Source organism: Saccopteryx leptura, chromosome 1 (assembly GCF_036850995.1).
Source record: "Saccopteryx leptura isolate mSacLep1 chromosome 1, mSacLep1_pri_phased_curated, whole genome shotgun sequence".
NCBI classification, from domain to species: Eukaryota; Metazoa; Chordata; class Mammalia; order Chiroptera; family Emballonuridae; genus Saccopteryx; species Saccopteryx leptura.
Window position 1 is genome coordinate 381,897,175 of NC_089503.1, and position 22,206 is coordinate 381,919,380.

The following is a 22,206-nucleotide window of genomic DNA, read 5'->3' on the forward strand; positions in this document are numbered from 1 at the left end:
TGTCCCCAACCTCACCGGCACCTGCTGCTCGCGTCCCCACTCCCATGAGGAGACAGGGCTTCCACTGGCACCTGCGTGCTGCACCCTAGCTCGGCACCTGTCACCCCTCTCCTTCGTCACCTACTTCTCCCCCTCTACTGGGCCATCGGTTGGCATAAAAACACAGCAATTTCTCCTTTATTTGAAAATAAGCTCGCCTGACCTGTGGTGGCGCAGTGGCTAAAGCGTCGACCTGGAAATGCTGAGGTCACCGGTTCGAAACCCTGGGCTTGCCTGGTCAAGGCACATATGGGAGTTGATGCTTCCAGCTCCTCCCCCACTTCTCTCTCTCTCTCTTCTCTCTTTCTCTCTCTCTCTCTCTCTCTGTCTGTCTCTCCCTCTCCTCTCTAAAATGAATAAATAAATGTAAAAAATTATAAAAAAAAAAAAAAAAAGAAAATAAGCTCGCTTGCCCCACACCTGCCCAATTCTCTGCTTTTACAGCAATACTCCCCCAGAAGGAAGCTCCAACAGCCAGGCTTCCCTGTTCTCCTACCCAGTGGCCAGTCCCTGAGGCGGGGTCCTCAAGGGACCCCCTTCTCCTTGGACTGTACTAGGACCCCCATTGGGCTCTTCCTTCCTGCCCGCGGGCAGCTTCTTCTCGGTCTCCTCTGCAGACTCATCCTGGCCTCCTGGACCTGTAACCCTGGCACAGATGGCCACAGTCCCTCCCCCAACCCCACCGGTGCTCCCTCCCCCCTCAGTGACCGCAGCCAGGCTGGGGACTCAGACACGCACAGCTCCAGCCGGGACCTCTCACAAGCCTGAGGGCTGTGTATCCAGGTGTTGCCGCATTTCCACCTGAACGTCCAGCCTGCACCTCGGCTTAGTCTGTTCCCACCCAACCCCCGCCGCACCCCTGCTCAGCACTTCATGACGACACCTCCATCCTCCCAGGCAGTCAGGCCCGAACCAGGAAGTCGCCCACATCCCTCCTGTCAGTGCGCCTGTCAGCTCTAGCTTGGAAATCAGTCCGCCTCCCGGCTCCCCGAGCTCTGTGCCCTACCTGGGTTATAAGCAGCCTTGTCCCTGGCCCCACTTCCTCCCTTCCCAGCTAACTCTCCTTAAAACCCAAGTCAGGCCTGACCAGGGGGTGGCGCAGTGGATAGAGCGTCGGACTGGGATGCGGAGGACCCAGGTTCGAGACCACGAGGTTGCCAGCTTGAGTGTGGGCTCATCTGGTTTGAGCAAAAGCTCACCAGCTTGGACCCAAGGTCACTGGCTCGAGCAAGGGGTTACTCGGTCTGCTGAAGGCCCACGGTAAAGGCACATATGAGAAAGCAATCAATGAACAACTAAGGTGTCGCAACGAAAAACTGATGATTGATGCTTCTCATCTGTCCCTGTCTCTCTCTCTCTCTCTCTCTCTCTCTCTCTCTCTCTCTCTCTCTCTCTCTCTCTGTGTGTCTCTGTAAAAAACAACAAAAAAACAAACCCAAGTCAGCCCACATCCCTCCACACCCAGACTCTGGAAACCCAACCAGACATTCTGTCCCCATCGTGCCCGAACACAAGTCCCCCAGCCCAGGGAACATTTCGTTCGCCAGCAGCCTAATCACCGCAATCTGTGAGGCCCCCTTAAGCCCAGGGTCTGCGTGTCACACTCTCCCCGGCCAGGCCCTCTCATGCCTATCCCAAGGGCGACCTGTCAGTTTTACTTGCCAGCTGTCTGCTGAAGGCTGCCTGGGTTCCAGCTGCAGTCTGGGAGCAGGGCGCTGGGTGCGTCTCCGAGGGTGACCGCGGTTACCACCTCTTGCTCCAGGCTGGCTGTCCACATCAGACTCCCTCGGTAAAGTCAGGTCCAAAACACCCAATGTCTAAAGCAGGGAACAGGCTTTAAGCCTAGGGAACGGCAAGTTCTGGGAATTGGCCCAGCATCCCCAGCAGATGTTCTGGGTTTCGGGTTGCTAGGACCGGGAGGCCCATACGCGCCGGGACCTCCAGGCTGGCCAGAAGCTCTTCCTCAAGAAACGCAGAAGGTGCTGGATGAACTGGGGCTGCTGGTCCCGAGGGGCCCAGAAGAGGTCGGAGGTTAACAGGAGTCACGTGGTGCTCGCCCACCTGCTGTGTCTGCCAGGCATCTCTGGCCCGGAAGCCTGTTCTCTTTGGCATGGCGGGCACCTGGATGAGCCCCTTGGGGGGGGGCTGGTTCTGTCTTTTTCTTATTTGAATTTTTCAAATCAACATGATACACGCGGCCCTGGCCGGTTGGCTCAGCGGTAGAGCGTCGGCCTGGCGTGCGGGGGACCCGGGTTCGATTCCCGGCCAGGGCACACAGGAGAAGCGCCCATTTGCTTCTCCACCCCCACCCCCTCCTTCCTCTCTGTCTCTCTCTTCCCCTCCCGCAGCCAAGGCTCCATTGGAGCAAAGATGGCCTGGGCGCTGGAGATGGCTCCTTGGCCTCTGCCCCAGGCGCTAGATAGAGTGGCTCTGGTCGCGGCAGAGCGTCGCCCCTGGTGGGCGTGCCGGGTGGATCCCGGTCGGGCGCATGCGGGAGTCTGACTGTCTCTCCCCGTTTCCAGCTTCAGAAAAAAAAACACACACACACAAAAAAACCATGATACACGCATACAGTCCTAGGAGTAGCAAAGCTGGCTTCATTTTCATCCCACACCCCAGAGAAAATGGGCTTTTAGCTTTTCCTGCTGCGTTTATGTTTCTAAGGAACGCACACTGCTGTCCTGAATTTCAGACACTGTGACTTCCTCCTCCTCTGTCGCACTCTTCACATACACATACAAACGTCCCTTTGTCACCTAACGACTCCAGCGACAGCTTTTCCAGAGCTCCACTCTTCGTTTTTATACGTTTACATTATTTGTAGTCAGTATTACAGCTAAGTCATGCGGGGTCTACGATTCCTCTTCTTTCTTGTTTTGTTTTGCAATCAACTGTCTATTATGCTTGTGTAATTTTCTACCTAAGATTCATGTCCAAACCCCACGGCAGACGTGTAAATCACGGCCAACACTTGCAGACTCGTCGGAGATGCTCGCGGCGGCGTGGATGGGGTGGGTGCCAAGGACGGGGTGCAGTGGTGTGGGTGGGCCACGCCTGAGCACCACCTCTGCGCGCCTCCTGTGTCCGCCATCTTCCTCGGAGACTTCTTTTCCTGGAGTGCCCCCCCCCCCCGGGAAGCGCTGAGGATGGCTGCAGAGGAGGGAGGCACCACCTTCTCTGAGGCCTCTGCAGCCTCTTCCTGGGTGTTGCTACTGCGTCGGAGCCTGTCTGGGTCTTTTTCCGGAGCAAAAGGATTCTCAATTCCCCGCGTGTGGCTGCCACCGTGATGACCATGTCCCACTCTGACCCCAGCCTGGGGCTTCCTGTCCCCCTGCCGCCCACCCACCAGTCCTCTCAGACCCTATTCTCTCTGCCCACCTTGCTGGCCCCCTCCGTGTATTTCTGATTTCCTGAGGGTTCATCATTGTCATGACAACTGAGTGGCCAATAATTCTACTTTAAAGGGGGTTGGGAGGTTGCCAGTCCTCTACTTCCTGCCAAATGTTTCTCAACATCTTCAGACCTACTAAGTGTATTTCCTACACCCGCGATTTTCATCCGGTGTTCTGCAAGGATTTTTAAAGCATGTGATACCTATTTAGTCAAGGGCACTGACCTCTTCTCCCTTAGACTGTCAAATAAAAAAACGACAGCCAACACAATAGCCGTCTGGTGTGAATGAATCAAAATTACACCTATTTAGGTTGGCAAAAAAATATATATTATTTTGGTGTGCTGCAGAACTTAATAGTTGACTGTGCCAGGAGATGAAAAAGGGTGAAAATCGCCGCTCTACACCAAGGAGGTCACACCGCAGATACACCACCGCTTTGCCCCAGCTGCAGGGAGATGGCTTTCCGTCCTCTGGGTCCCTGGGGGGGGGGGGGGGGACGGATGCTGCACTGGTGCTCACGGCCTCCATCCCCCCCCCCCCAACACGGGGCCGCCTCGCTGTCATGTGCAAGCCTTGGCCCAGCAGACACAGACCCCCCCCCAGCCAGGCCCCACGGCAACCATACAGACCCACCCCCCACACAGGGCGTGGCTGTTTCTCCTGGATGCTGACTGCGCTCGTGGCCGCTGCACACAGAGCTGTGACCAGGACGACCGCTGCAACTTTTCTGGTGACCACTGTGGCAAGCAGGAGAACGGGCAAAACAGAGGAATCCAAGCTTTCATACGATTGGTTTAATTTTTTTTTTTTTCAGCAGGAGAAAAAAGAATAAAGTTACAGGTTCTTTTAATATTTTCACAATGTTAAAACTAAAACTGAGCTCTAGGCTATGTGTGTAAGTAAATCTAGAACACAAAAGGGTTAAATAAGATTTTCTCTTTTTAAAGATACAAGAATTTTAAGCTTTCCTTACATTGAACAAACTTCACAGAACAGATACTGCAGGGGAGCGAGCCCCGCCCCCAGCTCTGCCCTCCGGAAGTGACGTGGGTGGGGCGCCCTGTGCCCACCGGGAGCTTGCGGTCGTTGCCCCCAAGCCCAGCCCGGGCCTGAGTGGGCGGCCTCGTCGGGGTCAGACCTTGGCAGGGGCCTGGTGGACCGCCTCACTGAGGGTGGCCACGGGCTGGCCGGAGGGCCACGGCTTGACAACAGTGGTAAACGTGGGCAGACCCGGCCCCTATGCCCTGGGCTGGCCCAGGGCAAGACGCCGGTCTGGGTCCTGAAGCAAGAATTAAGGCTGGAGATTTTGCAGTGGGTTCCACTCTGGTGGGGGTGGGGTGGGAGGAGGCTGGGAGAGAGCATGGGTTCTTATTTCAGTATTTTGGATCAGAAAAAATCAGTTGCACTTATTAATTTGCACAGTTGAACTGCTCGTGGTAGTATAAAAGGGCAAGTTTCTGGGTTAAACTGTTCCAGTGGCCTGTGGGTGGGCAGATGAGAACTGCCTCTGCAGGAGCCTTCCGCTCTCCCTGCTCACTGCCCAGAGTCAGGGGGACCCTGGGCCACTCACCCTGCTCAGTGTGTCCACTCTGCCCACCCCAGCCCCGCTCAATTTCCTAACACGGCCAACAGGTAATGATTTTCTAACATGGGCCCAGAGGCCCGTCTGTCCCCACTGCCTGCCCAGCCTGAGCTCCTGCACTCCTCTGTGCCCATACGAAGCGGCACAGGCTGAGAAATATGCCCCCACCCCATGTGCGGAGCAAATGTCTCTTGGAGCGGGGCCATGGCCACAAACCACTGTTCTAGACAGATCAGACCCGCTGTCCCTGTGACAGGCTGCCTGTCCTTACTACACCTGCCCTGATAGAGTGGCCTGGCGGTCCATGGACCAGGGGCTGCAGACACGAGAGGCCGAGCAGGCTTGGCGGGAAGGGGCAGAGTCTGTGGGCAGCGTTTTCCCAGGCGCTCCCAGCACGTCTACTGAGTCCTGCTGGCTACGAAACGTCTTGTAAAAACTCCCAGAGCAGAAATCTAGCTGAGGCCGGCCTGGGCTCCAGCCGCCGTGCTGCGTTAGCCTTACTGGATCCACAGCCAGATCCTGTACGTGGCAAGTAGCAACCAGAGCCAGTGGCCAGGGTCAGCCCCTGGTGCTTCTGACCATGGGCTCCTGTGTAGAAAGATGGTCACGTGTGTGGACTAGTCTTGAGTGGAGCTAATTTGCAAAGTGAGGTTATTGTTTCTCTTCTCGTGTGATGAGTTTTTTCATAGCAAGTCAGGTAATAAATTTCGTCAGATTTCCGTAAGAACCTGCTTCCCACCCCCATTTTCAGCTCTGTGGGAGAGTGAGGCCACCACCCAGCCAAGCCATGTGGCCAATCAGCAGCCTCCTGTGGCCAAGGCACAGTGGCCAACAGGCCTCCTAGCCACCGGGACTAAGGACAGTGAAGAGGTGAAAGGCTGGACAGGAACCAGAGCTGTGGCAGAGCCGTGTGCGTGTGGGAACTGGACACCAGCTCCTGCTCCTCTCTGGCTCGGAGTCTCCTCTGGAGCACTTCCGCTTAAGGCTTTTATAAGTTTGACTCCAGCAGTGACAGGTATGTGTTGTTTAAATCCACTAGCCATGCTCAAAAAAAAATATTCTTCATGTTTTAATTTTATACAATGGCTAGCAGGCACCTTAGTAACCAGCCAGAAATCAATTTCAACCACCATCAACCCCTAAACTACAGTACCAGGATGGCTGGCTACAGAAGGAAACGGCCCGGCTGTGGTCTGGCGCGTGCCCGGTACAAGGTGTCTGGCTGACTCTGTCCTAATAAGGCTAACATTAGTGAACTAAGAACAGCGTCGTGGTGGCCGGGCCCGGCCTTCAGGAGCACCCCTCCCCGATGCGCTGGCAGGAGCGCCCCACCTTCCGGTCCAGCTTCACCATCTTCATGATGGCTTCCTCCCGGCCACGGCCCATGTGGTCAAACGTACAGTCATGCTGCTCGGGGAGGCGGTGTAACATACAGAACACGTAACCTGCAGAAGCGCAAGCAGAGAAAACAGAGGTTAGGGTGGCTCCCGGATGCCCACAGCCCAGCTCTCTGGTCCAGGACGGTCACAGCAGGGCTCCTGCCAGGCCCCGTTACGGCCGTGCGCACCCTCCCGCCTTGTCGGGGCCGCATGTCCACATCTGCAGATCCTCCTCGAGTGTGGTGTCCTCAGAGCTCCCGGACAGCTGCTAGGAGGCTGACCCTGGATTAACACCCCGCATGCCTGGAGGGACCCTGAAGGCAGAACCCTGAAGGAGGCTGCAGCTGCTAGACACACCCTCATCCCACGAGAGGCATGGACTCCATGGGAGAGGCAGAGCTGCCAGCCTCGCCCTGGCTCGGGCAATAGGCGTGTCTACCCAGGACACCACCATTCTAGGGGGCAGGCTGAGAGCACAGTCAGTGATTAATTTACATCTGACCTCCTATACAGCTGGGCTGGGGGGATTGTGGGAGTGATCAAACCACAATCCACAAATGAACAGGGCTCTCAGAAGAAAATGGATTATTTCAAGTCTGGAAGGCATTACACATAAATAGAGAAAGTGCAGAATTGCTGAGCTCTGGTCGTCATCTGAAAGGAGCCTGATGTTTGTCACCCACTTGGGTAAGCAGGAGGGTGGGGTCCGCGCTCAGGCCCCCTCTGGCCCTTCCCACCCAGAAGTGGAGGGGCTGCACGGCCACCCTCCGTGTCTGGAGCAGGCGTCCGGGGGAAGCACCAGCGAGATGGGCAGGACAAAGGGTGAGGGAGGCCAGGGTGGACGCAGTCCCTCTGGCAGGAAACGATGGGAGGAGGCTTGGAGTCAGCAGAGGGGCTCAGAGGACAAAGGGAACACGCTGTACGGGAATGTGGTCAGTTCCCGCCCTCCTCTGGTCAGTTTCTAGGAATGCTAATAGGTGTATGGATGTGTGTGGGAGACAGACACTGAGGTCCCGAGTCTCTCTTTGGAGGGGCGAGGGGACCTGGGCTGGGAAGACACCTGCCAGTGCTGGCCGGCTCCTCCTCTCTTGTACGGCCAGGCCCATGGGACCAACCTGGCCGTGAATCTGTGTCCTCTCCTGACCCTCCCTGAGCCCAGAGCAGCACCCCCAGCAGCCTGCCAAGCCAGAGCTTGCCTTGCCCCCTCTCCAAGCAAGCGGCCCCTTCTAGACTTCTCTCTGTAAGCCTAGACCCCGCGGGCCCGGCGGTGCCCGTGCAAACTGGGATCTGTCCATATCCCTATCCTCAGCGTCTTTTCAGGGACGAGAGGTGGAGGCAGTGATTTTGGAAGAAAAGCAGAAGCTAAAGTGAACGAAGACGGAGTGGCCAGGATGGACGAAGTTTCAGCTGCCATAACTAAGGTAAACCTCCCCAGCTGCCACCACACCCTGCTGACACCTGGAGCTCACACTGAACACGTGGCACAAAACACAGCCGACCTGGACCATCCTGTGTGAGAAAACACGCTATTACCTGCTTCCCAGGGAGAGCATGCAGTATGTTTGACTCTAAACTGGGCCTGGGTTTAAGGAAAAGAACAGAGATGAAATGTTGTCTCTTGAGAAACTGAGCTCCCACTTGGTCCAAAAGCAAAGTTAAGATTAATGAGCTCACGTGTTATATTTACTGATAAGTTCATTATCTGAAGCTTTTTTTTTTTTCTTTTTCATTTTTCCAAAGCTGGAAACAGGGAGAGACAGTCAGACAGACTCCCGCATGCGCCCGACCGTGATCCACCCGGCAAGCCCACCAGGGGCGACGCTCTGCCCATCCTGGGCGTCGCCATGTTGCGACCAGAGCCACTCTAGCGCCTGAGGCAGAGGCCACAGAGCCATCCCCAGCGCCCGGGCCATCTTTGCTCCAATGGAGCCTTGGCTGCGGGAGGGGAAGAGAGAGACAGAGAGGAAGGCGCGGCGGAGGGGTGGAGAAGTAAAGGGGCGCTTCTCCTGTGTGCCCTGGCCGGGAATCGAACCCGGGTCCTCCGCACGCTAGGCCGACGCTCTACCGCTGAGCCAACCGGCCAGGGCCTCATTATCTGAAGCTTTTATACCAGTTGTCTTTCTCCTGCAGGATTTCACAGCAGAAGTGTGCACGGCCTCAATATGCACCCTCCCTCTGACAAATACAATCATCTCTGTGGAGCCAAGCCCGTCTGATGGGGGGGAGCTGCTAGGTCCCGGTTTGGGGTGGGGGCATCCAACTGCACGGTGGCAAGAAGTGTGAGCTGCCATTTTGTTTCTGTACCTTCATCTATAATAAGGGGCGGCGGACCCCTGCTGCCCTTTCTTTAAGATCCTGGGACGATGCCGGAGAAGGTCCTGGGGCTCTTATCTCCTGATGAATGGTGCTGGTAGAATAAAAGTAGCAGGAAATAGATTACCCCTGAAGTTAACCTGGCCCCGGTTCAGCCTAACGCCTCACAAGTCAAAGGCAGACTGGGACGAGGGGAGAAGCTCCAGTCCTGTCCTGTCCTGCTTACAGACCCCACGACTGCTAGCCTGCTGTCTGACAGCTGGGGGCAGCAGCAGGGTGGGTCTGAGAGCCCCTGGGGTGACGACCCCAGCCCCAACAGTCTCCACCCAGCCGCAAACACCTCATTCTCTCACCAAGTCCTGTGAATCTGTTAGCATACCTTGACACCTGGCTGTGATTTTTGAAATGTGAAAACCACTAAACAGCAGCTAAACTTTGGGAGTGGTGCTGGTACAATTAGAATTGTGGCACTGTAATTCATGGGGAAATTTTTGGAAAGCTAACTTCCCAAGCTGCTGCACTGAAGTTACTAGATAGTATAAAATAGGCTCAATACCCCTCCTGTCGGGATCACTCACGAAGAGGAGGTTCCAAGCTGGAACCTGTCCCAATGCTGAGTAGGTGCAGCCATTGCCGGCAGCCAGCTGGCTACATGCACTTCCGTGTCAGCAGTGGGAGTGGGTGTTCTAGACACGGGGAGAGTGGGAGTGTCCGGTGGGTGGGTGGACCTTTATCTTCTTGGTACCTACAGATCTGTTTCCAGAAACCACTATAAGTGTCGTGAACTTCTAGTTACTCCCTGACACAACTCTGGAGACCATGCTGGGTGTGGCGACAGGCGGCCACATTGCTGGGGGCGATGACTGTTCCTAACTCCAGTGACGACAGGTTTTACAGCACAAGGGGGTGACAGCCCCGTCTTGGCCAGGCCATCCTCCACACCATTCACCAGAAACCAGAGAGGGCCACACAAGGCCATGTCCAGAAGGGACCAAGGCGCCCAGGTCAGCGACCTGAGCAGCTGAGCTGTGGCCCAGGCTTCTGTGTCACCACTCAAGTCTTCTCCTGATTTAAAGAGTTACATTCAAATCGAACTCACTCACTCACTCACAATCCACATCTACATAGCCTATGGCCCCTAGTTCAGCTTCACAGTTTAAAAAACACTCAACACTCTTGTTTACGGCAGCTGTACACCACACAGTGCTGTGGAGGGATACAAAGAAATAAGGGGAAGGAGAATATGATTAAAGGATGCTGACACCCTAAAGAGGAAAACACCCAAGGCAAAGTCTCTGAAGATCTGCTCCGTCTACAAACGTGACCTTAGCGCCTCCCTGCCCCGCCCCGTGAGCCTGGACGACTAGGGTTCCGAGAACACCCAGAGGAACTGCGGAGCTCCTAAGGCCCCCGGAGTTGTTTGTGGTCAATCTGCACAAAACTCTCAAGAGCTCCTGTGGACATCTCTTTACTGCCGGCATTGAGAGCAGTGGGGACAGCCCTGACCAAGCACGGAGGGCGGAGCAGCAGCCGTGAGCACTGCGCCACGGCCGCCCTCCCAGGGCCCTGTGCCTGCCACCACCCAGCACCTGACAGGCCATCCTGGGTGCGGGAAGAGGAACAGGAAGCCCAGCCCCAGCAGGTGGTACCAGGCAGCCTCCTGACCGGCGGGGCCGGAAGGTCTCCAGGTCACTGGCAGCTGCAGAGTGAGAAAACCTCCAACCACGCGGCAGCAACAGGGAGTGCATGGGGCTTTGGGGGGAAGGGAGGATGCGGCCCAGACAGCCCCCCCCCGGGACCCTGCCCACACCCGTGGATAGCATGAGATGGAAGGCGAGAGCTTCCTCACTCAGTCACCGTCACAACACAAGATTATAGCACAAGACAAGCAAATACAATCCGAGACCCAGCTAACCCTCTGTTCCCAAAGGACCCCGCGTGAATAAGAAATGCAGAAGGCAGCATTCTGTCACTCACCCCGAACACAGAGACTTAGAGATTCTTGTGGGAGGACAGGCATTCATGGAGGGTGCTCACAGGGACAAACAAGCACACCTGGACATGGCTCTCCTGGCACAGACCTGAGCCATGACCTCAGGAGCCACACGCCATGATGGCCCTGACAACACATCCCCAGCAGAAAGCAAATGAGGCTCATTCTCCTGAGACACATGAAGGTCTGACATGTAGGTCTGTCACTTGGTGGGAATCTGACTTCTGACCTGACCCTCTAGTTTTTTAAGCTAAAACCTGAAAGTTATACAATTCATTCAGATGAACTCATCTACAGGTAAACCAGGGTATTTTAGGACTAAACAAAAATGATCAAGACCAGTAACCAATGCTGTCACTAGGAGAGATAACGTAATACCCAACACCTTGCTCTAAGTGCTGTGACAGATGCCACAAGAGTCCCGTCCACTCACATGTTCATGAGAGCCAACAGCGATGGCGGCCCGAGGAGAATGAGTCTGTGCCCTCCCCCTGCCAGCCCCCTCCCTCACTGCTGCACCCACAGCCACGGAGGGCTCTGTGCAGGCTTGAGGAAGGTGGGTCAGGCGAGCTGGCAGGGCAGCCCCCCTTGGCTGAGGCCCTGGGACCCCAGGCCAGCACATCCTCAAACCCTACGGAATAAGTAGGGGTGGAAGCTGACTTTTCTATGGAATTTCCTAAGGGAGACAAAGAAAGCGATGCCAAGCTTCACATTCAAAGCCTGAGTTCTTGTCATTTTTATTCAATCCCCGCCAGACTAAAATGTTGCTTTTCAGCTTTATCTTGGAGTAAAAAGCACCATTTAAAATTGGCAGCACTGGGCAGCTCTGGACACTTCTGGACTTTAATTAACCAATTGTTTCCTTGCAGGCACCCCCACCTGGACCCTCTGTCCCCTGCAAACAGCCATTTTAGTAAAGGCAGGGACCAGGACGGCCTCAGCTCCAGCTGCTCGGGTGTTTTTACCTCACTTGAAAAATGTTTCACACCCTCTTGCTTATTTGAATTTCAAATTGTCAAAGGTTCAAGCAGAACCTAAAAATACTGACGCACCTTGGGGACTGAGGCTCCGAGCTGGCGGCGCGCGTGCCCACTGTCTGCTTGGACCCGCCGGCCCTGCTGTGCCAGCGGCAGCGGGAGCTGAGCCCAGGCAGGAGCGTCTGGTTAGGAGGGAAACCAGAGGCCACTCCTACAAGTGTGCACGCATGTCAGCCAAGAAACCCTATCCCAGACCTCCTGAAGCTTCCCAGGGACCCAGGTAAGGATCCCCCAAATCTGAGGTCATCAACAGGCACCACTTGCTATCTAAACCACTTATTTAAAAAATAAATGACAAATATGCCGCCCCATGTGTCTAAAATGACCAGGCAAGCTCCTTAGAAAAAAGAATCACATTTTCTCAGCAAGGTAAGAGTTCCTTAAGCTCAGGACAGCTAACTGACCTCATAGCTCATTTGTAAGTGCACACCGGGAACAGCAGGTGCAACGGGAAAGCTTGTTGGGAAGCATTAGCCATTTATATCCCACCAGCAGCAATCCCTGGATTACACCACATCCGCTGACCCAGTGCCCAAGGCAGAATTTGTAGCACAGAAATGTATTAAAGGATCGTAATGCATTCTACTTCATCAGGCCCATGGTACAGGTAGAGCAGCTGCAGGTGTTCCGGGAATGGACTGCGTCCACTTGACATTCTTCTCTATCCCTGGTAAGTGTTTTGTGTTTTGCTCTCCAGGAAACAGAACCGGGTCCCAGCTCACCAAGTGGACTGTGTGCGGCTGGGCTGGGGGAGGAAAGGGCGGGCAGACAGGGGTCAGCCACCTAGGGCGCAGGACCAAGCTGGACATCAAAAGGAAGGAGAGGAGCCCATTCCACTTAAGAATTTTTAAAAAACCCTAAATCACACAGAAACAATTATAAAACAGAAGCGTCACCTATTCGCCCTCCCATTAATTAAAATACCAGTTAGATACAGGTTAACTGTTAGGATGAAAAGGTGTGACAGGAGGCACAGACACAAGAGGCTTGTGCAGGGGCCTCCTCAGGCGCTGCGTGCCCCGGCGAGGCCCAGTGAGAGCAGTCAGCAGTGCGGGGCGGCGGGGCCGTCCCGGTCCAGCTCAGTGACGCTCCTGACGCAGCTGTGCACACATTCTCTCAAAGGTATAAAAACTCCCACTCTTGTTATCCTTTCTTATCTCTCCAGACAGCCCCTTCCTGCAGAATCTCTAATGGCCTCTTTTCCCTCCTCCTCCGTGGGGAACGTTTGCCCTGTCCCGGTAATGTCTTCTTCCATCACCCAGCTCCGGCAGCCTCACTGTGCCTGCCACTCAGAGGGGAGTCTTCTCACCCTATTCCTTCCTTTTGCCACTGGCGGTGGGGCTGGGGCGGTGCCGCGCCGGGAAGGATCTGTGCATCCTCTGCCTGAGAGCCCCTCCTGGCAAGCCCTCCGCCCTCAGGGCACAGAAGAGCTGGCTGCAGGCTCACACTGGGCAAGGCTGTTTTATCTAGAGATGAACACACACTTAAAAACTAAGAGAAAAGAGCTCAGGGCAGTTTTGCCACTGGAATAATAACATGTCTTTCAAACATCATTTCGTCTCAGTAGCTGAAAGCAGGCAGCCTTGGTCTCTTGGTACCTGGGGCAGTTTACAGGATCCGAAACCCCTGGAGGTGCCACACTCCCGGCCCCCTCGCCAGGCCTCAGGAGCATAGTGAGGTACTGGCAGGAGACCCTGGTTTCAGGGTGACCTCCTCTCCGCAGGCTCCCGATTTGTCTGGCCTTCCCCTTCAGCACTTCCTTGTCCTTTAAAAGATTACCTTCTCAAACAAAACATCTCCTAGAAACCAGCTCCAAAGATGCAGTGGAGACAAGAGGAAGGGCCATGCACATCCATGTCACCTAAGAGCCACCGAGGGCCCATGGCTTGCCAGGGAACTGTGGCCTATCTGGCCACCCCTGAAGGCTAAACTGGAAAGCGCCAGTTTATCCAAGTCACAGAATGTACAAGTGGCAATGCCACTGGGGGCATGAGACTAAACGCCGTATGTCTCTCTTCAGAATGACACCTGGAAAAGGACTACTTTCCACATCTTCTCTGCTGGCCTGTCAGTTCACATGCTGGAGATGTAGGGGACGAGAGAGAGGACAGACATAAGCTGGAAGAGACCCATGGCTTCGTCCCGCCCTGCAGCTACAGGAACCTTGAGTCAGGAGCTCATGCCTTGGAGCCCGCGTCCCGGGTCCCAGTGCCAGCAGCCCAGCTTTACCGGCTCTGTGGCTATGGGTAGGGTACTTAGCCTTTCAGAGCCTCAGCTGTGCCTTATAAACAGGGTTGCTATGGGCACTGACGCAGACAGTGCACACGAAGGCCTGGGCACAGGGAAGGCTGGCTGTTCCTGGGGAGGCTCTCCAGCCAGTCACCCTGCCACCTTACCCAATACAACTACCACAAGTGGCTCCGGCCCGGGCGCCCCTCCTTCCCTGCCCCAGCCCAGGGCTCCCCTTCCGCCCCTCCTCTTCCACTTTTCAGTCTACACTCTGGTCCCTTCTGCTATGACAAAGGAGAAGGAACAAGGCGGTCTTTCTCCGAGCAGGCGATGCACAACTTTCCTCTGTCCCTCTCCACACACCTCAGCACAGACTGCAAATGCATGGTGACAACTTCCGGAAAGACTTCTGCGGAAGATATGCAGATTTTCGAGAAACCTGATTTAAATATATGAAGACTACACAAGACATCCTGGAAAGCAATCAGTGGTTAGGGACATAGTAAAAGGGGCACAGAAACCGTGCAAAGTCAGCAGAGGGTCGCTGCTCCTGTGGGCTCTCCACAGACACGGCCAGGAATTCTGCAAGCCCTTCACGAGCGGAGGCAAGGAGGAGCATCCTCAGTGCGGTCACGGTCACGTACTGACGTGTGCTGAAGACCCTGTGACTGCTTCCCTGGGACTGCCGGCCGGGTCTGCAGGGGGAGGGGGAGCGAGAGCGAGAGGAAGCAACGGGCTGCAGACACTGCCCACCACCTGGGTTTCCACCTGTGCTGTGCCAGCCGACGTGCACTTGTCATATGTGCTCCTCTACAAAAAGTACACATGCTTCTTGTTTTCCTAACACCTCAAAACAGTCATTCTGAGCACCTTAAAGAGTATAAGCATGCTTCTCTATTTTCATGAAATATGATCTCCAAGGTCACAAGTCCCACACATCTGTCCATTGTTACGTGCGTGTGTGTGTGTGTGTGTGTGTGTGTGTGTGTGTGTGTGTGTAAGGGGGGGATAGAGAAGCTGGCTTCTTGATTCTCCGCGCTCACAGTGAGTTTATTCAAACACACCTCCCTGGAGGAAAAGAGGCTTATTCAGTGGCAGAAGGCTGTTTTAGCTGCACACGTGAGTTCAAATTTGAAGTCAGACGATGGACTATATATAGTTAAAACGCCCACTGAATGTGCAGCCTAGTCCAGGATTCCAGAGACTTCTATCTGGATGGGCTATAGGAGCTGATGTCACAGTCCGGTGGCATTTCACTTGGGGAGTGAGTGGGGGCAGGGGCTCAGATATGAAAATTTCACATGCTTACAGTCTGGGTATAAAAACATCACCATGAATGGAGCCTGAACATTGCTAAATCCAATGGGCCTTTTTCAGTTCTCACTGAGGTACCCGAACAGCTGACTAGCCCCCATGGGCCCTGTGACATACTTGCTTTCCTGGTTGTCCTTCTCTTTGTCTCAGCACATGTGCTCCCAGGTTTAACAGTCTCCCTATATCTGCTAACGCTGACATTTCTCCCTCTGCCTAGACCTCTCTTTGGAAAGCTCCATCACTCTGTATCCAGTTACCTACTTGGTTTCTCGGATATCTGACGTAAGATACACAAACTGGGACACTTCCTCCTACTTCCCCACGAATCTGCTTCTCCCTCAGCGTCCCCCATTCTGGGAGAACGAGGCCACCATGCAGCCTGTGGCTCATGACTGAAACCTGGAGTCATCACTGGCAATTTCCTCATTCTTCACACTAGATTACCATGTCCTGTGGATGCCATTTCCAAACACCAAATCGTGTCTCTTCTCTCCATCTCTACTGCCACCATCTGGTCAAAGCCACCAGTCTCCCTTTCTGAGCCTGCTCTAGGCGGTCGCCAGGTCAAATCCACCCTCCTCACAACAGCCAGAGTGAGTCCATACATCCCTATTTGTTTTCTTAGAGAGAGACAGGAAGTGGGGGAGGAGGAAGGAGCGATGAGCGAGAGGGGAGGGAGGCGGAAGGGAGAGGGGAGAGATGGGGGAGAGTGGAGAGGAGGGAGAGATGAGAAGCACCAACTTGTAGTTGCAACACTAGTTGTTCATTGATTGCTTCTCATACGTATCTTGACTGGGGGCTCCAGCTGAGCCAGTGACCTCTGGGTTCAAGTCAGCAACCCTGGGAATCATGTAGATGATCCCACACTCAAGCTGACAACCTCAGGGTTTTGAACTGGGAAACTCAGCACTACGGTCGACACTCTATCAGTGCACCACCACCAGTTAGACATACACCCGTTTGTGGTCAGCAGCCTCTTACAGTTCAACCTTTTTATGGTTTCCCAAGAATTAGAATAAACATCATCTCATTCTTTCTGCCTCTTTTGCACCCCTTAACCTCCTTGTAACTGTATGTTCTAGACACACTGACCTCCTAGTTAAATTCTTGCTTCTTCAGGCCTATTTCAATGGCTCTTCCTCAAGAAGACCTTCCTGGACGCCCAAAGTAGGCTTGGATTTATGTGCTTTCATAGCATCTTGAATTTTCCTTTAGTTGCTAGTCACAATTATAATTACAGAGTCATTTGTATACTTTTATTTTCTTTTAACTTGTCTCTCTGACTGGATTTCATAAAAACAAGCCCCATGCTTCTGTAGTTTATCACACACCCCATATGCCTAGAACAGTGTGGGGCTCACTCAATATATTTTGTCTGAGTGAATACGTGAGGAATTAGTTACAAATAGACTGTGTTCTCTGAACCTTGGGGGACAAGTAAAAGCCAGCCAAGAGCTCAAGTGGCCAAATCCAATATCCTCAGCCTGGCCTCCCAGCAGCCTTGGTCTACTTCTGCCACTCGACTCAAGTACTCCCCCTCTCTCATCTTTGGTGACAGTCACACTCCTGATGTTCTTCTCACCCCAATGGTTGCTGCCCTTGGAATCCTTTACTGGCTTCTCTTCTGAAAACCACCCCAGAAGGGAGTCTTCCTGTATTTTCTCCTTTTGTATTCCCTTCTTTAAGTCATCTCATCCAGACCCAAAGCTTCAAGTATAATATAAATGTTGATGTCTTTTGAATTTGTTTCTGTCCATAAATTTTCCCCCTAAACTCCAAGCTTCTGTCTACTTAACAAGCACGCTCAAATCAGACTCTCCATCCTCTTGACTTCTCCATTACTCATCTTCCCACCCTCCCTGCCTCATGACTGACACGGCATCCACAGCTGCCCTGGCCACGCCCAGGACTCATTTTGAGTTTTCCCCTTTCTCCTCATTCCCATCGTCCTTTTCGGTAATCCTGTTGGCTGTCCCCTACGCGATTCTGCACTGCCCTGCTTCTCTCCGTCTCCCGCGAGCGCCAGCGGCAGGAACTCGCGGCCGCTGATGGACCCGAGAAAAGCCCGCAGGGTTGGGGCGTGAGCAGGCAGGACTCTTAGCCCACCACGAGTAGCTTTTGCCGTTCCTGCCTCTAAGCCTTCTCTCTCACAGTAGTTAGAGGGACTTCTTCCTTTTCCTTTCCATATTTTAGGGTACTTGATCTGAGGTGTGCTTGTTAATATTTGTTAATTCCTCTATGAACAGGTAAAGATGACTAGAAACTTAGTTTGTATAAAATCATGTTCAGCAAACCGTTAAGGTTCCCGCCCCACTCTCTCAGTTATCCTCCTCAGAGGCAGAGCACCCAGTGCCACAAGTTCTTATGTATTCGACAATCTGCATAGACAGCAGCTATGTTTATCTCCCAGGGGGATATTTCAAAAATGTACATCAGATCGTGTCACTGCTTTGCTTAACCCTTCAATGCCTTCTTACTAAAATTCTAGCTCCTGCAAATGCCCAGCAGCCTCCACTGGGTCCCCATTCGCCTCTCCATGCCACTGCTGCCACCGTCCTGGTCCCCAATACACCCCACATGTTGCTGCCTCCACGCAGGGCTGTGCTCCCCTCTAGTCCACCCCCCAGCCCCCTCGCCCCCACTCTCTGAATGTGCAGAGCTGTGCTCCCCTCTAGCCCCCCCCACCCCCGTGACCGCGCAGAGCTGTGCTCCCCTCTAGCCCCCCCCACCCCCGTGACCGCGCAGAGCTGTGCTCCCCTCTAGCCCCCCCCACCCCCGTGACCGCGCAGAGCTGTGCTCCCCTCTAGCTCTCCCCCCACCCCCGTGACCGCGCAGAGCTGTGCTCCCCTCTAGCCCCCCCCACCCCCGTGACCGCACAGAGCTGTGCTCCCCTCTAGCTCTCCCCCCAACTCTAAATTGGTGCTCTCAGCCCTCACCTCCTCCCAGATGCTGGCCTGCCCCTCGCAGCTCCCCTCGCCCTCCTCATTCTCTGTCACCCCGTTACTACACCGCGACACTAACTCCCACCCAAGTATCTCCTCTGCTGCATCTCTCCCCCAAGGAATAAACACACCATGTAGTCAGTGACTGTCAGTTTTACCCCCTGCCATTTCTCTGGAACTCATTTGTCTCATTAGAAAGAGAAAAACATTACTTCGAGCAATAAAAGACTGTTTAATGCTGGTAACTGTGCCCCTCACTGCCAGTCCCGGAGAGGCCTGCCACCCCACTGCCTACTACCAATTACTGGGGTGAGCAGGGGTACAGTGACAGCTACCTGAAAGCTACCGTCTGGCTGGGGAACATCCCATTTTCTTACTTCCCTAACGATGCTTTCCTGCTACCACTGTTAATATGAGTCTGTAGTGGCTGAGGCCACCCTGTAAGGCAACCCAAATGTCCAAGATGGCATTCGATGCTCTCCCAAAATTAAAACTTTGCTATAACTCATGATCACAAATTCAGTGAGTACAGATAACGAGGAACTGAACATAATCATACAGATTCCCACCGACATTCATTTCCTTCTCCACTCTGGTATTTTGGACAATTACCCCAGATTCCGTGGAAAGTTAATCCTGGGGTAATAGTTCAGCTCAAGGGGAGAGTAATTTAACTGATGCAAGAGTATTAACACACTGAAGACCATTCTGTAGTTTGTGCCAGGTGGCCCCGGGAGGGCGCAGGGTGTGCTGACCTAGCAACTACCTGGGGGCCCCAGAACCAGGGCACTTGGTGGACAGCTTCAGACCACATGTTATTGCAACCCTACTACCTCCACAAGGGCAGACTCAGCAGGCACCATAGCCCCACTGAAGCAAGTCCTACTCCACAAGGTCGACTCCTACGCAGCAGCTCTTCGCTGTAGTCACAGCCGGTCCTCGGAATCAATCGGCCTGGGGGCCAGTTCCTCCCAGTGACACCAATGGCAATTGAGGCTCAACTATATAGCAGGACAGGACACACAGCCTAGCTTGGGTAACTGGGGAGGCTGTGCCACTGTGACCTATAGGACATCTACTACACAAGCCTACTCTACCAAGTTCGGGAGACGAAGCAGCTCTACCTAATACACAGAAACAAACACGGAGGCAGCCAAAACGAGGGGACAGAAAAACAGACCCCAAATGAAAGAACAGTAGAAAGCTCCATAAAAAAAACTAAATGAAATGGGAGCAAGAAATCTTCCAGATACAGAGTTAAAAACAATAGTTATAACAATGTTCAAGAAACTTAATGAGAACTTCAAAAGCATAAAAAAGGACATGGAAACCATGAAAAAGAACTAGTCAGAAATGAATAATATTCTAACTGAAATGAAGATCATATTACAGGAAGTCAACAGTAGAGTAGATGAAACTGAGAATCAAACCAGCAGCTTGGAAGGTAAGGAAGGAGAAAACAATCAGAACAGCAAAAAAGAAAAAGAATCCAAAAAAATGAGGATGTGTAAAGGGCGCCCAGAACCACTTCAAGCATACCAACATTTGCATCATGGGGTTTCAGATGAAGAAAGAGTGCAAAGAACTGAAAACCTGTTTCAAAAAATAGTGATAAAACATTTCCCTAACCTGGTGAAGAAAATAGACACATAAGTCCAGGAAGCACACGGAGTCCCAAACAAGATGAACCCAAGAAGTCCACAACAGAACACATCATAATTAAAATGCAAAAGGTGAAAGACAAAGAGAGACTCTTGAAAGCAGCAAGAGAAAAGCAGTAAGCTTCCTCCAAGGAAGTCCCCTTAATACAACTGATTTCTCAACAGAAGTTTTTCAGGCCAGAAGGGATTGGCAAGAACTATTCAAAGTGATGAAAAGCGAGGACCTACAAGCAAGATTACTCTACCCAGCAAAGCTATCATTAGAATCAAAGGACAGATAAAGAGCTTCCCAGACAAGAAAGAGCTATAGGAGTTCATCACCACCAAACTAGTATTATAAGAAATGTTAAAGGATCTTCCTTAAGATTAAAAAATATATATAATAAAATGGCAAAAAAAAACAGATCTATCAACAATTACTTTAAATACAAATGGATTAAAGGCTCTATCAAAAGACATACAGTAACTGAATGGATAATAAAACAAGACCCTTATATAATATATACTGTCTACAAGAGACTCATTTCAGATCCACAGGCACACACAGACTGAAAGTTAAAGGATGGAAAAAGATATTTCATGCAAATGGAAAGAAACAAACAAAAATTGTGGTAGCAATATTCAATAGATGAGTGGATAAAGAAGTGATGCATACATACAACAGAATCTGACTCAGCCATAAAAAAAAGAACAGAATCTTGCCATCTGCAGCAACATGGATGGCCCTAGAGGGTGCTGTGCTGAATGACAAAGTCAGAGGAAGACAAGTGCCAGTATGTGGAACCTAAGAACAAACAAACAAAAAACCCAAGCAGGACAGAAACAAACTCACAGACACAGAGAACATTCTGCCGGTTGCCAGATGGGAGGGGCTGGGGGAGGGGTGAAAGGCGGAGGGGTTAAGGACAAGTTGGTACAGAATTGTCATGGAGATGTCAAGTACAGCACAGGGAATACAGTCAATTATACTGTAATAACTATACAGGGTGTCAGATGGGTACTAGACTTACCAAGGTGATCACTTCCTAAGTTATATAAATGTCTGATCATGGGGCTGTACACCTGAAACTAATATAATATTGTACATCAACTGCTACTTAAAAAATTAATTTAAAAAAAGAGTAGTAACACAAACCTGGCCCTTTAATTTATAAATGGAACATCTCCCCTTTGCAGGAGAATCTGTAACACTGCAGTGCACAGCTCTGGAGAGCACGTCATCCTGTGTATGAATCACAAGGAGGCACAAACTCCATCATGTGTGGACTCAAAGCTTTCGTCTCCCTGGGGGACTGGGCTGACAGGGTTCAAAAGGAGCTTGTGTAGAAAGCAGTGGCCTGAGGCTGCGCAGCAGGTGTCTTTATAACCCAGTGAGGAAGAGGCCTGCTCAGCTCCTCTAGAAACCACTGGGCCACTGCTAAACTATAGTATGTCCCTATGTATTAGGCGCTCCCATGACTAAGACGCACCTTAATTTTGGAGCCTGAAATTTGAGTAAAAATGTATTACATAAAGTTATTGAACTCAAGTTTTATTCATCATAAAATTCATATAACTCCTCATTACTGTCTTCATATATTGCCAGGTTCTCAGTTCCATGTATGGCATTTGAAATGCCACAACCACTGTATAAGACGCACCCAGTTTTTAGACCCCAAATTTTTCGGAAAAGGGTGTGTCTTATACATGGGGGAATACGGTAAGCCTTCCTGACCCATGGGAAATGCAATAGCCACTGCCTACCACCTCCCATGCTAAGATCTAATAACAACCCATCTGTCTCCTGTATCAAATGCAGTATGTTGAGGATACTTAACAGAATTTTGGAGAAGTGCATCCAACACCCCCTGCGGTCCCCCTGCAGCTGGGGACTGCTCTGGAGGACTCATCAGAATAAAGGAAGCAGGCCTGGCTGGCTGCTGCAGGAGAGAGCCACCAGGCGGAGTTCCCCACAGGTGGCAGTGTCATCTGTCTCCCGGTTGTCCCCCAGACACCGCACAACTCAGCATGTACAACAGTTGGTGAGGCTCTGTGATCATACATGAGGAGGCTCTCAAAGCAAACAGGAGCACTCTGCCAGGTCCTCCTTCCCACTATACACAGACGTTCCGGCACCGTGTTGGGCAGAGGATAAACTAGGCAGTAGGGAGGTTCTACCTCGCCACTCCACAGGCGACAACAGAGGAAGAGCAGCCTTCCACCCTCAAGAAGGAAGCAGCAGAGGAATCCTCCCACACCTCCAGCATCCTCGCTTCTGCCCTCCCCCATCTCCTTACATTTCTAGCTCTTCTCTACTTTGTCTCCTCCTCCTTTCTCTCCATCA

General features: G+C 52.6%; 1 protein-coding gene across 1 annotated transcript in view; it reads right to left on the reverse strand.

Annotated features, from left to right (window-relative positions):
* Positions 1-4,205: 4,205 nt before the first annotated feature.
* Positions 4,206-22,206, reverse strand: part of ZFAND3 (zinc finger AN1-type containing 3) — a 301,844-nt gene continuing 283,843 nt past the window's right edge. The window contains exon 6 of the mRNA XM_066359506.1: positions 4,206-6,460. Coding sequence (XP_066215603.1) covers positions 6,306-6,460 — 155 coding nt within the window. The 3' untranslated portion in view covers positions 4,206-6,305. The remainder of the gene's footprint in view (positions 6,461-22,206) is intronic.